The sequence below is a fragment of the Thunnus maccoyii genome, chromosome 17 (genome assembly GCF_910596095.1).
Source record: "Thunnus maccoyii chromosome 17, fThuMac1.1, whole genome shotgun sequence".
Classification (NCBI taxonomy): Eukaryota; Metazoa; Chordata; class Actinopteri; order Scombriformes; family Scombridae; genus Thunnus; species Thunnus maccoyii.
In genome coordinates, this window is record NC_056549.1 from 16,862,905 (window position 1) to 16,877,029 (window position 14,125).

The 14,125-nt window shown below is 40.6% G+C and overlaps 2 protein-coding genes across 12 annotated transcripts in view; one reads left to right on the top strand and one right to left on the bottom strand.

Annotated features, from left to right (window-relative positions):
• Positions 1–4,394, top strand: part of nhsl1b (NHS-like 1b) — a 110,698-nt gene extending 106,304 nt beyond the window's left edge. For all 11 annotated transcript variants that reach the window (XM_042389943.1, XM_042389947.1, XM_042389950.1 and 8 more), the window contains one exon: positions 2,186–4,394. In XM_042389943.1, coding sequence (XP_042245877.1) covers positions 2,186–2,843 — 658 coding nt within the window. In that variant the 3' untranslated portion in view covers positions 2,844–4,394. The remainder of the gene's footprint in view (positions 1–2,185) is intronic.
• Positions 4,395–8,566: 4,172 nt separating this feature from the next.
• hebp2 (heme binding protein 2) lies at positions 8,567–12,471 on the bottom strand. Its single transcript, XM_042390774.1, has 5 exons — positions 12,387–12,471; positions 12,022–12,156; positions 10,660–10,795; positions 9,863–10,043; positions 8,567–9,732 (listed from the first exon to the last, which is right to left on the bottom strand). The coding sequence occupies exons 2-5, from the start codon at positions 12,094–12,096 to the stop codon at positions 9,543–9,545; spliced, it is 582 nt and encodes a 193-aa protein (XP_042246708.1). The 5' UTR covers positions 12,097–12,156; positions 12,387–12,471; the 3' UTR covers positions 8,567–9,542.
• Positions 12,472–14,125: the final 1,654 nt, after the last annotated feature.

The following is a 14,125-nucleotide window of genomic DNA, read 5'->3' on the forward strand; positions in this document are numbered from 1 at the left end:
GACAGAGTGTCGATGTATTTATGGTGCATGTACGCACACGTCACGTGTGCAAGTGCGATTTATTGTGCGGTTTAATTAGACATGAAGAAGATTGCATAACAAAAGACAGAACTGTTTGTGTTTACCATTCGCCTTACCGCTCTCCTCCTCCATTGCACCTCCTCCAGTATAGAACATAGAATCACTTACAGATTTTGGAGAAGTGGGAAGTGATGATGGACTCCAGGTTGTGCTGTAAAACTCAACTATGTATATAACGGCATACATCAGTCAAGAGTTAATTTGCAAAAAAGTGGACTCCTGTTTAAAACCATCTGAACAATTTAGATTAAAAAAAGGTTTGATGTCTTTTAAAAGCATTTGTCAAATACCTTTAAGAAAAGAATGCTTTGTACATTATTTTGAATGTTGAGAGATGGATTCCAAGTAACTTTCTCACATCGACGCTGTCCACCGAACTTACGTCTTCACCTCTCTGATACATTTCCTCTCCCCTTCTCACATGTCTAATACCTTTCTTTTTTACTCTCTCTCTCTCTGGGAAAACAGAATGAAAACACTGAATGAAATGCCTTCAGAGCCGCAACAGAAAATACAACTTGTCTGGAGGGAGATCCTCTAAACCAAATGTAATACAGCCAAGAGAAAGAAATCGATCATGTTCTCTGAGCTGGGTTTTATATTGCAGTCTTGTTTACCTCTATAACTGAGATTGGTATCCCTGCCTCACCAGTGTGGCTGCCTGCGTGTGTGTTACGGTCTTTGTATTTGTGTGTTTGTCAATATGAGTTTGGCACAGAGCCGTCCTGGTTCGCTGGATTCAGGTGTGTGAGTGTACGCATGTGTGAAAAGCTGTTATGTAATGCTGATGGGCTAATGTGGCAAGCTCAGCTTAGAGGAGACAATGCTAGATGGAGGTTGAATTTAGGGCACAGACACATACTGCATTTTCCCTTTTTTTTTTTTTTTTTTTTTTTAAACAGAAAGCAGACACAGATTCTCGCTCAAACCATTTATATCCTCCCTCTCCCTCTGACCTTCACCAAGTATGTTCTCTACAGGTCTTTATGGAAGAATTTCTTTTTCCAGATCTAATCTGAGGATTAAGGATTTTGTCTCACTGCGTTCTTCAATCCTCCCTTTACGTTTTGCATGAAATTGTTCTCCCATATCACAGAATCTGTATTTTTCATGCCTTTAATCATCTTTGTCTCCCCTCTCCTCCTCTCTCCTCCCCTGTGCAGAGGGGGCGTGCAGTGGGTGGGTGAATCCGTTCTAGAGAGGTGCGGAGTGGCAAGTAGCCCCTTCCCTTTGATTAGCCAGCCCCATTTCCACCATTACAGTGATGCTACCTTTTTGGATTAGCAGCAGTGCCACCCCTGGACTACACATTAATAAGTCTGTTTCCCTGCTAGCCCTAATCCCCCGTACTCTGCTAGTTGCAGCTTTATTGCTACGCTTTGGTGCAGGAGTTATAGATAGTGTAGGCTAAGTGTCGCAGTAAACGACTGATACCCCCTGCTGAGAGGAGGCTGGATCGTCCTTGTGTGATTAAAACCGCTTTGGGCACTTTTCTCAGTTTGTGTTTTTTGATTAATTTCATTGTGCCGTGTCTCGAGCTCTCCTGCAGAGTTGCAGCGTCTGCAGCTTTTCTTGTAAAAAACTCATTGGATCTCTTTGATGAAAATGTATAACTCTCATCGCCCTGCCTTTCTTTTTTTTGAGCATATATGCCACTGATTTCTCCTTATGATTTTACTTTAATATCCACACTGTAGCGAGTGATTGCTGGGGGCAGTGCTGACATATGGCAAATTTGGGACAAAAATTTGAGCCATACAGGCCAAGTATTTTTAAGTAAAATCTTTTTTTTTTTTTAAAAGCTGAAACACAGAAACAATCACAAGGCTGGCCTGAGCTTTCTGCTCAGTTGTATGAAATCCCAAATGCTGCAGCAGTATTTATTTTGAATAATTTAGTCTGATGTCCTCGTTTCCTCACAGAACTGCCCCCAACTCTTGCATATATACTTCTAATGGATTTTCTTCTTGCGCTTCTGTCAAGTGAATATTTGAATAATTTTTTTTTTTAGTACAAATTAATTAACCCAGCTTGCTTTCACTGACTCTGCAGGATTTCTCCAAGCATGTCATTAATCTTAGTATCTACATCTCACTGTCCGCAGGTCCAAGCGTAAGGTCCTGGGTCGCAGGGAGTCTGAGGAGGAAAAGTCCCGGGGTGGAAGCCACTCGCAGTCTCCACCCGTCACCCCCACAAGCGTGTCTCCGAGCCCGGTGTCCTCACTGCCCCGTCAGACAGGCTCCATCCAGCGCAACCTGCGGAAGTCCTCCACCAGCAGTGACACCTTCAAAGCCCTTCTTCTTAAGAAGGGCAGCCGCTCTGAGACCAGCTTCAGGATGTCTGCCACCGAGATGCTTCGCTCCACCGACCCACGCTCCCAGCGGACGCGCTCCGAGTCCTCACTAGACCCCCCCGCTGCTTCGGCCTCCTCACCGACGGCGCCACACAGTCCCTGTACCTCCCCCGGTCGCGGCAAGAGGGCAACAGATGAGTGGAGCCGCTACGAGGCCTTGGCTCTGTCCTCGCCGACTTCATCATCATCCTTCTCGATGAGCGGGAAGTACGGGCGGTCACGCACGCCGCCCTCTGCTGCCAGCAGCAAGTATAACGCACGCAGCCGAATCCTCAGCAGCCCAATGACAGTTATCTGTGAGCGTGAGGGCGAGCTGGCTGAGAGCGAGTACGGAGACACTGCAGAGAGCCCGACTCTCCCTGTACTCCAGGACTCTAATGGCACTTTATCTGAAGAGAGCAGAAGTTAAAGAGCAGAGAGCGCCCCACGGACACGGGGGAGCTGAACTCAATTGTCGTAACCAGGGTAGGGGGCAGGAAGAGGAGCCAATAGAAGGCCCTCTTCAGACTCTGACATCTTCCTGAGCCCCACCCCCTCGGCGCCGCCTCTGAGGGAGTGGACATGTCGGGACCTGATGTGAGGTCAGAGGTCACCCCGTCATAGACCAGGCTGAAAATCGGTCTGAAGTGAAGAACTGGTTCTGCTGCAGCTTTTCAAGACTCCCATGATTCTCATCCTTCTCTCCTTCGTTTGGTGACTCACCCTTTGTGTTAAAAGAATAGTGTTTCTTTTAAGCCTGGTGTTCTTAGTTTGTTTTTCATTGCTCAATTGCTGTTTTATTTACTTTTATCCTGTCAGAGCTCATGTTAGCTCTCATAATAAGCAGGAACCCTTTAGTGTCTTTGAAGGACAAGGTGAGATGGCAAACTAAGGTGAATTGAAGGAATTGAAAAGTCACAAGGTGTTTGCTTAACTTTGCTGCTGTGGTGCAGTTGGAAAGAGTGGAATGTAAAATCTTCTCAACTTCTGCTTCTCTTCCGTTGGCTCTGGAAAGTGTTCGAAGGCACCACGGCTCGCAAGTGTTGGCTCCAAACAGCCATGTGGAAAGAACGTGAGGACGTGGTACAACAGATGGCTCCCACGGTACAACTTCAGCTACGGTTATCGCCAGGTTTTTTCGCTTTCTGCTCTTAGGTCAGTGGTTTAGTTTGCAGAGCTGGTGTGTTCAGTGGTCCATAGAAAGTGCAGAGGGCTCAGTGCTGCCACTTAGTGATGGACAGGAAGTGGACAGTGGTTGGGTGTACATAGGCTCAACCAAAACAGCAGATTAACTCTATAAAAAAAAAAAAAGGCTCATAAAACCTCTATTAATTGAATTTTAGTTTGTTAGTTTTGCACTGTGCATAGGTCTTTTTCTCCGTTTGTGTATGTTTTTGAAAGATTGTTTTAATAAACAAGCGATGTCATGACTTGTGTTTGGGGAATAAAGTATGAATCTATAAATGTAAAGCCAGAAACGACAGATGGAAAACAAAAAGCTTATTTTACTGTCCCGGTCTTTTAGTGATCATGTTGGTTTACCAAAGAGCTGAAAATTGAACTTTAGCTGGCTGTTAATCTGGACGTGAACACAATCTGAGAGCGCGACCGCTTGTCTGTTAAGTTTGCTGAGACCTACTAGAACCTTCTATCTAGAGCTTAAATGATTTCTATAATGCTCTTTCTGCTAAGTTTATCCGTTTGCAGTTTTATATGGTTCTGTATGTAAATACATAGAGAAAATGAGTTTTAAGTAACATTTGACTTATTTTCAAAAGACTTTGTACATTTTTAGAGCCCTCTGTTTGCTGGAAGGGAGTGGTTTCCTTTTTTTTTTGTAGATTATTTATTTTCACATAGCAGGGCTGCAGTACAGTACAGCATCCTGGTCAGACTCATTGAACAAGGTGATGGAGGCAAGACGATGAAGGATCACATTTACTAAGCTGGTCCCACCGGGCGTTTTTTTTTTTTGTTTTTTTTTTAAAAAGGTGCTTCTTCAAAAATGCAATAATGTCAATATTTATGCTTAAGCCTTCTACTGCCCTTAATCTTGAGTCATGCAAATCTCACGCCGGTGCTCACAGCTGAGTAAATGTGGTCTCTTCAGCGTCATAAACTGACGTGACAGGCGTGAGACTTCATAACCTCCTAACAGCCATAACACCCTGCGGTTTAATCACCTGTGACCAAAGTGTGTCCTCCAGCTCCCGCCCGGCCATGATTGAGCACATGGGGCCTGGGCTTTTCTCATGACGGGGGAACATCTCAATCCCGGTTTGCAAAAAGCAGACCGGGAGGACAGACGAAGACGTGAAGTAGTGGGAGTGGAGCTGAAGGCGGGCTGCTAACGCTCTTGTGTATGTCTGTGTAATAAAACAAGGTGATATTTAAAGATCGGGTCTCTGTGTCATTTCTCTGTGTGTGCGTGATTCACGGCCATCTGCCAGCCCTGCACCCAAAATCACCGCCTCATTAGCGCCGTCGCCATGGCACCCACACTCATCCATCATCTGGAAAACTCCAGAGGCCCTCGTTTACCCCTCCTTCCCTCCCCCGTGGGGTCATCTGTTATCTCCCCTTCTGGACATCCTATTAGGACACACACTGAATCACAGACTCGGCCCTTAATAGAGCACTCCTCTGACAACTGTTGAACCATCCTGACTGACTGACTTACTTGCAGTACGTAGCACAAAATGTGATCTCTCTAGAGCCAGTGTTTGGTTTGTCTGTTCTAGGCTACTGTAGAAACATGGTGGTGCAACATGGTGGCCTCTGTGGAAGAGGAAATGCTCCCTATGTAGATATAAAAGGCTCATTCTAAGGTAACGAAAACACAACGATTCTAATTTTCAGGTGATTATACCTCCATTTCTGCCAAGTCTGTTCTGCTAGATGCCACTAAATTCTACACACTGCGCCTTTAATGAAAAGCACTCACAGACAGCCTCTCAGTATTTTCAATGAGGTCCCTCCACCTCCGATTCAGCAGAGTCACCTGCGTGTCCTCTGACGCTCGCTGTGTCCATCTGGCTGTCAGACAGGAATCAATACAAACTCCTCCCCGCCATAATCACACTATTGACACTTCAGTGCCTCCCTCCTCCTCTTACATTCAGCACACGCTCTATAGTTTCCTTATAAGACACCAACGTATGAAGTGACAAATGAAACAGAACACAGCAGAGAGTCCAGGAAGAATAGACTTTATAGAGTGACTCAGCCATTTCCACAAACACTTCACCAATTATTTAGTCAAAAAAAGTGAAATACAATATTTGTATTTTCGTACTTATTTATGGTCCATTGGTAAATAGAAAAGTAATTGTTTACTTAGGGCCTTTAAAAGTGGTTTTACTTGTATTAAAATGACTAATTTCCAAACATAATGAAAATGTTTAGATTAATTTCCTAGTTTCAGGCAACTGTCAGGTTCAGTTCATGTCACTAAGCTCCAAAAATCAACTTGCAGAAGAAATGTTTAGTCACCTTTGTTTCACCTAAGTTTAATTATCTTAGCCTGACACTGCAGTTGTGGGACTTTCTTTTTCTGAAACTTTGCCTTGTTGATGTATTTAATTCAAAGACTTGAGTCAGCTGATGACAAGTGTTGCATTCACTAGCTATGATGTCAAAAAGAGGTTGTCTTAGATGTCAGATTTTCACACTATTACTTCATTCAGTGGTTCCCAGTGTATTTGGCTTATGACCATTTGTCACAGGTTGTATATGTTTATGAGCACATCAACTGAAGAATCATGTTTCCCCCTCAGGTTTTCATCCTGAAGACAAAACTACAACATAAATGCACATTTAGATTCAACTAAAAACAATTTGTGTTATAGAAACACTTTTTTAAATGTATTTCCTCAGCTTATCTTCCCCTAACCACAGGTTGGGAACTACTTGCTGAACGCATCCATATTGCTTATTTGCAACTGTGCTGCGACATAAAGATAATGTAACTTAAAAGATGCAGACCAGGAAATATTCACCTTCACTCTGAAGTGTTAAGTCTCTGTTAGTACACTTTGTATAATTATAACTGTACTTTAAATGGACGGAAACAAATGGCATCCTGGATATGATGAAATAAAAATAACATCCTGCTTTGGTGAACAGTTGCCAGATATGTAAATTTCACACTTTCGCAAACAACACAATCACTCACACACCTACTGACACCTCCAGTTTGGGCTATTAAGAGTCTCCAGTCTGCTGTGATTTGCAATAATATGGGATGTGGGAGGAAACTGGAACCTTCGGAAAATCCGTAAAAACTGCATTACAGTGTATCACTGCATAATTTTCATTAATTTCTTCCATTTTATATCCGTCACAAGAAAATGAGTTTTGTCATGGAGGTATTTTTATACCCCGTCCTCTACGTCAACTTGAGGTCTGCAGCAGGCTGGAGGGTGTAGAGATAAAACTAAAGACCGTTGTTTGGAATAAAACTGTGAACCTCGTTATACGTTTCCTGTTGGCAGCAATGTTTCACCTCACTGAGCACGAGCCAATGAGATCGATCCGACTGGTGAACAACACACTAATATGGAGAGTGTGTATGTGCGTGTAGAAGACTTAAAAAAAAAAAAAAAAAAAGATTTCTGCTGAGTGTCTGAACATGATATCGGGAACAAAACTGCCACAAATAAAACGAATGACTCAGCAGACATCAACCTGACAGCGACGACGAGAGCGGGCGAGGAGAAGGTGAGCGAGGATAAAAGGGTGAAGTGAACTGTGGCAGGAATTTCAACCGGCTGATCAAAAGGTCACGATCATCAGAGTGCGGATGACAGTCAGATCAAAAGTTTATCCGCTGCAGATGAGACAACTCGCACTGAAGCTTTCTGTGGCAAATTTGCTTCAAACTACATTAAATAATCCCTGCTGAAATAGGGAAGACAAAAATATAATTACACAGTGAAGATGGAGGCATAATAATCGATCATCTGAGAATGAGTTATATTTATTATTGATGAGATAAATATTACATTTTAAAACATAATTTATAGGCAATATATCACATGATTCATATATTAGTGCAGTGCTTATGTCATTATTCCTTTATCAAGTACCATGTAGAATCCCTTCTTTAAGATTAATAACACATGATTAGCTTTAAAATGAAAATGAATGAAATGAAAAGGAGGTCAAGTCAGATTTAAAAAGGCTTAACATTTCTGACAGCTTATAAGTGTGAATCTTTGCCAACTAACACCCACCAAGTGACGAAAATGTTGGCAGATCTGAGTTTGAACAACACAGGCAGGTAACTGCATATTTATTAATTCATCAGTGGGGATGTTTGTTGCAAATGACACCTCAGTGATGAAGCGATGACTCGTCCTGACTTGCTATGACTCAGACGTTCATCATAATGGGTGACAGTAAGCGACTTCTGAGATCAGATAAACTGAGATTTACCAACGTTTTGTCAGGCAGATGCGACAGAGTCACCTTTGAAACGCAACCGCTGACTGACAGGAGAGAAACCTGCTGTCAGACATTACAGGTGACCTACAAAACTTAAGGATAGATTCACTTTTTTTTTTTACCAATTAATTCTTAAAGCAACAACCAGGTGCCCAAATGAACATTAACTCATTTTTTTCTTGCTGTAATCATTCCTCCTGTTCATACTGGCCATTAGAAGATCCCTTCATAATGTACTTACAATACAGACATGTATTTAGGTTTATTTGAAGCTAATATGAAGCTTCAGTCATCCAAAATAGTCAAATCAAGTCAATATCTTTCACAATTAGTCTTTTCAGTGCCAAATTCTTTCTTTTTGTTCGGATCTCTCCGCTGCAGCTGAACAGGAAAACACTGTCCATCGAGACACATTTTTACTAAAAAGGACTGTAACTGTGGAAGATCCACTTTATCTGACTAACGCAGATGGCTGAAGCTTCGTATCATCTTCAAATAAACTTTTAAATTCATTTCTGCACAAAATGAGGACTGTAGATTTTGTCCCCCATCTCTTACATTGTAAGTGCTTTATGAAGGAATCTTCTAATGGTCAGTATGGACAGGAGGAATCATTACAGTGAGCAAAACCTGTTTCAATCTTCATTTGGGCTCCTGACTGTTGTTTTAAGACAGATTTGAAAAATTGTGAACCTGTCCTTTAAAGGGCAGATTCAAATTTTTTTCAATTAATAAAAAATAACAGCATGCCTGTTGCTGATTGGTCGCTGTAATCATTCCTCTTGCTTATCTGACAGAAAAGAGCCCCCTCTCTAATGTGATTTCGATGTAAAAGATGGGGGACAATATAATCAATATGGCCCTTACTTCAAGAAAAAAAAATACATTTTATTGTTCAACTGAGGTGAATATGAGCTATATGAGCTAAAATCAAGTGGAGATTCTTAGTAAAATTACAGCTGCAGTGGAGGAATACTAATACCAACGGGGGAAATTTGTATCATTTGGAAGATTCTCACTTGATCAGACTCCAACAGTTGTAGACTTCACAAAGTATTTTTGTACACAATGTGGACTCTGGATTTTGTCCTCCAACTGCAGTGACTAATAGTACTTTTATTGTTCATAACGGCATGCAAGTATTGTTGAATGTGAGCCTTCCCTCTATTTCTTCACCCTGCACAGTCTTGTCACAGTAAAGTTCAGGTGTAAACAAATACCACATGACTCAGGTATTTTAAGTATTTTTTGACCTTTAAGAATCACTGAATAAACAGCAATCAGCAATGTGAGCAATAAAAAGTGAAGAGGCACTTGTGGGTTTTGTCCTAAGAAGATGCACCAAAAGGAAGAAACGTTTCCTCACTGTTTAGCTCCACCTGCTGGAAATATTTCCCCACTGTGGCCACGTCTTCCTTCTGGTTTATTCACTAAATGAAATGATGTTTAGCCTTTTTATTCAGACTGAGAATGAGTCTGTATTTCAGTAACTTTTAGTGTGTAGTCAGACCCAAAAAAAGGTATTTAATGATGTCTTAATATGACCTTTGAAGCTTCATTTATCACATTCATATAAAAGCAACAAATTTGTGCCCTTGAACATTGATGAGTGCTGTAATGCCAATCTCTGAGAATTTGAATGTGAATGTTTTCTTCAGGGTGTTTTGCGTGACCTTTGAACTCTCTACTGTTGCTCCTCTTCCTTCTTGAGGATCCAGACTTCGTTCCTGCGGTTGGTCAGTTTAAAGGGGCTGTCATAGCCGGCTGTGTAGAATGGCTGGTCCACATATGGGACGCCGTCCCTCTGTAGGCTCTGCAGAAGTTTCTGGAGCTCCTCGTGCTTCATCTTCTCATTGGAGAAACCCCCGTATGTCCTGGAAGAAGGAATAAGAGATAAGAGGGACATGTGTAAGACTCTGAGGTCTCTTTTTTCAAACTGCATTTTCTTACACATTACCAGCTAGAATTTACTCTATTCAAATTAGTCCCTCAGTTGTGCCTCACCTGACATAAGCCGTGAACTCCTTCCTGTGCTCCACAAACACCTGTGGGTCGCTCGGCTCCGGTGGATTTTCCTGATGCTCCTCCGGGATGTAGAAAGATACAGTGAACTGAGATTCACATGCGGGGCCGGCTCCAGGGTCCACACGACACGTCACAGGGGCTGTCATCTCAACTTTGACTTCTGAAGAAGCGGAAGCATGAAAAATGATCAGTTTGACATGTGATCAGCGTTTGTAGGACGCACAGATATTGAATTAACCGAATTAACACTCAGTCGCCAGCTGGTAGGTCAAAACTGTGGTGTGTAATAACACCTGAACAGATGGTGGACATATAATCACAATGTGTGGGCAGATGTGGAGGATTAAACACCATGTTTAAAGGCCACACTCTCCTTATGCTGCAGAGTTCAGTAGTCAACAGCACAGACAATATGTATTCTCATAAATAATGCTTGTGTAAACTGCTGAGTGAGACGAAAGGCACCGGCGCTGTTACAAACTGCTGAGCGAGAACAAAAGTGCAGTTTTTCTTTTGCATTTATTCATCAACTCCCTTGTCTTTGGACCTAAAGTTAGCCATAACTCCACTCTGGAACATTTGAACATTATTTACTTCCCTCATCGTGTTTCATGAAGTTTAATCTCATCTTGTCAAGGTTTACTGTTTGCTTATAGCAACAAGAAAACCACCACAACATCCTAAAGCCTCAAAAACACCTCAATCTGACACAATGCATATTATAAGCTACACAAAAGTTGATTCCCACCAAGCAGTTTTTCATTTTTGAAACTCACTGTTATGATTGTTGCCTTGAATGTAATTGAACAGTCTGCGGAAGCCAGTGTTCAGGGCTGCGTCCCACTGCATCGCACTCAGAGAGGTGCTCACCCATTTAGTGGCGTGGTAGGTGCGGATCTCATAGTCTGGTCCCTGCAAAACACACACAGAGACACACTTAGGCTGCAACTATTGACAATTAATTGTTTATCAATTAATTATTAAATGTAGTCTATAAAATGTCAGAAAACTGTGGGACCTGATGAGGAATTTCAGCTGCATTGCAACTGGAAACATTTTTACTTTGTTTTTATTGCTGTTACAAAAAAGATGATTCTACAGTATTTAGAGTGCAGCTGAAACAATTAGCTGATTAATTGATTAGTAAATCACATGAAAAATTAATAGTTTGGATCTTTTTTGATCCCAGCGTCTTTGTCTCATATTAATAGTAAATGTCTTATCTTTTGGTGTTGCACTGTTGGTTAGAAAAAACAAGTGATTATCTTTTATCTTGGGCTTTAGGAAATTAATCACAATTCTCACTATTTTCTGACATTTAATGGACTGAAAGATAGAAATGTAGAAAATAATCAGCAGATTAATTGATAATTATTAGTTGCAGTCCTACTCTACACAATTTGATAGTTCTTAGCACATATTTTTACACTATACTATTTACATGGGTGACAAACTTGGATAGCCATAACCCCAAGTGGTGACATTGTAATATAAAAATATTTAAAAAGTAAATATCATAATAATATTATATTAATAGTGTTATACATTTTGAGAGGATCAGCTTTCACAATATCGCCACGTGATGTGCAAATCTGCTGTTTGAGCCAACAGTTCAAAACCTAAAGAGGGTCGCTGGATTTAGTTTGACTGTCACATTTGAGAAGAAATCATTGGAAGTTTGGCATTTTGCTTGATAAATGACTCAATGAATAAATGATCGATCAATTTTTTCAGAGTCAATTAAGGTTTTGTTGATCACCTAATTGATTAGTTGCCTAATTCCACAACATTTGAGAAAAATGTTCCCAAATTCCCAAAGCCAAAAATGACTTCTTCAAATATTTGTTTTGTCAAACCCAAAGTCCAAAACCAAACATTTACAATCACATAAAACAGAGAACAGCAGCAAATCCTCACATTCTCTTTAATAAATGACTTCAACAATTAAAACAATTATCACAGTTGTTGAATCATTTATCAACTAATTCCTTTCAGCACTAGTTAACACACAGCAGTCAAACCCATGTTTACCCATGTTGTTGTGTTTGTCCCATGGCAGTGTGACAAACACAACAATTAACATCTGTCCAAAGGTCTGATACTCTCTTTTTTTACAAGGTAATCTGGGAAACATTTACCTTTTTCTCCTGTTCTGTGAATTTGGGACTCTGCAGTCCAGTTGAGAAGAGAGCTTGTCCCACAGCTTTCAGCATGACAGCTGTGGAGCTGCTCAACACTGATCTGTTCAAGTTAATTATTGTAGTTTCCAACCGCTGGAATTAATCAGAAGTAAAGTTAAACAGGATAAAACTGAACAGTTGTGTAACTGTTGAGTCAGGTCATGTGTCCAAACAACTAACAACTCTGAAAAAACATCAATTTGATTATATACATAATGCAAAGACGTGACGTCATTCTCTACCGTCTAATTTAACGCTTTTTTTTTTTTTTTTTAAATTGACAAGTTGTAAAATGATTGAATGAAGATAAACAGATATTATACCTGAGCGCGTGCAGTTGCTTCTTATCAGGGTGTGGAGCGCGTTTGTTTTCATAACGTTCACTTCCTGTTACATAAACCCGAGCTCTGATTGGCTGGGAGACCCCGGACTTCAAAATAAGAGTCCCTATCTTTAACGTAAATAAAAAGACAGAAAAGTTCAAACTTTGGCCTCCTTTTAATTTTAGTGTTGGTGTGTTTGAGCTCAACTACACTCCTAACACAGTATGTGTGCAGGAAATTCAACAAGGTCAAATGATGCCACAAAAACAAAAAAGTACACTAATGTCTGATTACATTAAAGATTGTTTTAAAGATAAAATATTGAAAACATAAAGTATCTGCTGAAGGTTTAAAAGATTCAGTTACAACCAACCTGGTATTAGACATAAAGATGACTGATTTAAATAAACATTAAAAGAATGAGATATTTATTTTGAAAATCGGTTTATTGGCATTTCCAATTCTAACGTGTACAAATCACATACTGAATCATTTTACATAGTAAGTCCCTACTCTCCCAGACCCTCTAGGTGTAATATAATTTAGAAAAATGATAAATTACACACAGCTACATCTAAAACAAACAGAGGAGAAAGAATTTTTTTTAAAAAACAGCAAAAGACAGTAAATACCACACTGTTGAATCAATCAGGAATACAAATAAACAAACAGCACCGACATTGTTCATAGAAATCTCTCATCCTACAATAATACAAGTTGGGCCATTCCAGACTCAAGTTGAGAGACATCCCAGTTTGTTACATTAGTTAGATTATCAAAGTAATCAACTTATCCTTATTAACCCTTAAAATGAATTTTATCCTCTCCAACTAAAGATGAAACATGACATCCCTGATCCATCTGACATGAGACAGAGGTTTTGAGATCCTCCATTTTAAGAGTATTAGACATCAGGCCAATAAGGTAGTAAAAGCCACCACATTATACATGTTTGATGATGGCCAGTCACATTCTACAGGTCTCACAGCAATTATAGCAATGATGTGCACCCTTGAGACTATCTGTGGTTAAAAGAGTGTCTACTGATGTCCCTGAGATACTCAGGGTATCTCAGGGACACGATGGTAACTCTTGTGTACAAAATGCTAAATGGTAGAAATGAGAAAATGGTAGATTAAAGTTATCAGCCAATTGATTGGATGATGCAAATACCCCATTGATCCCCCATAGATCCAGCTTGGCTGGGTTAAAGAGGTGGTTTGGCATGATAAGTGCCATTAAGGAGGCTAATTGGAGACCAAATGGTTTCCTAAATTGAGACCATACTCTGATTGTGAGCTATAACTGGATTGTTGTATGATGTACCAGTTGCCAGTGATAGTGGGGAAGGAGCGAAGGAAGATCACGTGATTCTATCTTCACACATTCAGGTGTAAGTTCAAATGAACTGACTTGGACATTCATGACAACCCTCCCAGGTGTTACTAGGACAGTAATAGAGATCAGTTATAGCAATCCCTCCCCCAATGCTTTGGGTCTTCATTAGAAGGGCTTATGTATCCGAGGCTGGCTGCCACCCCAGATAAAGTTAGAAAAAGAGCTAAAATGCTTTTTGGGAATGTTCTGAAAAAGATATAGGAATCTAGGTACAACAGTCATTTTAAGCAGGCTAATCTGTCCAGTGCTCCATAACTTATTTGCATTTGTCACCTTGATCTAAATGTGAAGAAAAGGCCTCCTGCACCAAAATTTAAACACAGGACTGGAATCTGTTAACA

Excerpts from the sequence above, each read along its gene's own strand:
- hebp2 (XM_042390774.1), bottom strand. The coding sequence starts at position 12,096 with ATGCTGAAAGCTGTGGGACAAGCTCTCTTCTCAACTGGACTGCAGAGT. Across the intron at positions 10,044-10,659 it reads TCAAGGCAACAATCATAACA|AAGTCAAAGTTGAGATGACA; the intron begins GTGAGTTTCAAA and ends CCGCTTCTTCAG. Across the intron at positions 9,733-9,862 it reads GAGTTCACGGCTTATGTCAG|GACATACGGGGGTTTCTCCA; the intron begins GTGAGGCACAAC and ends TCCTTCTTCCAG.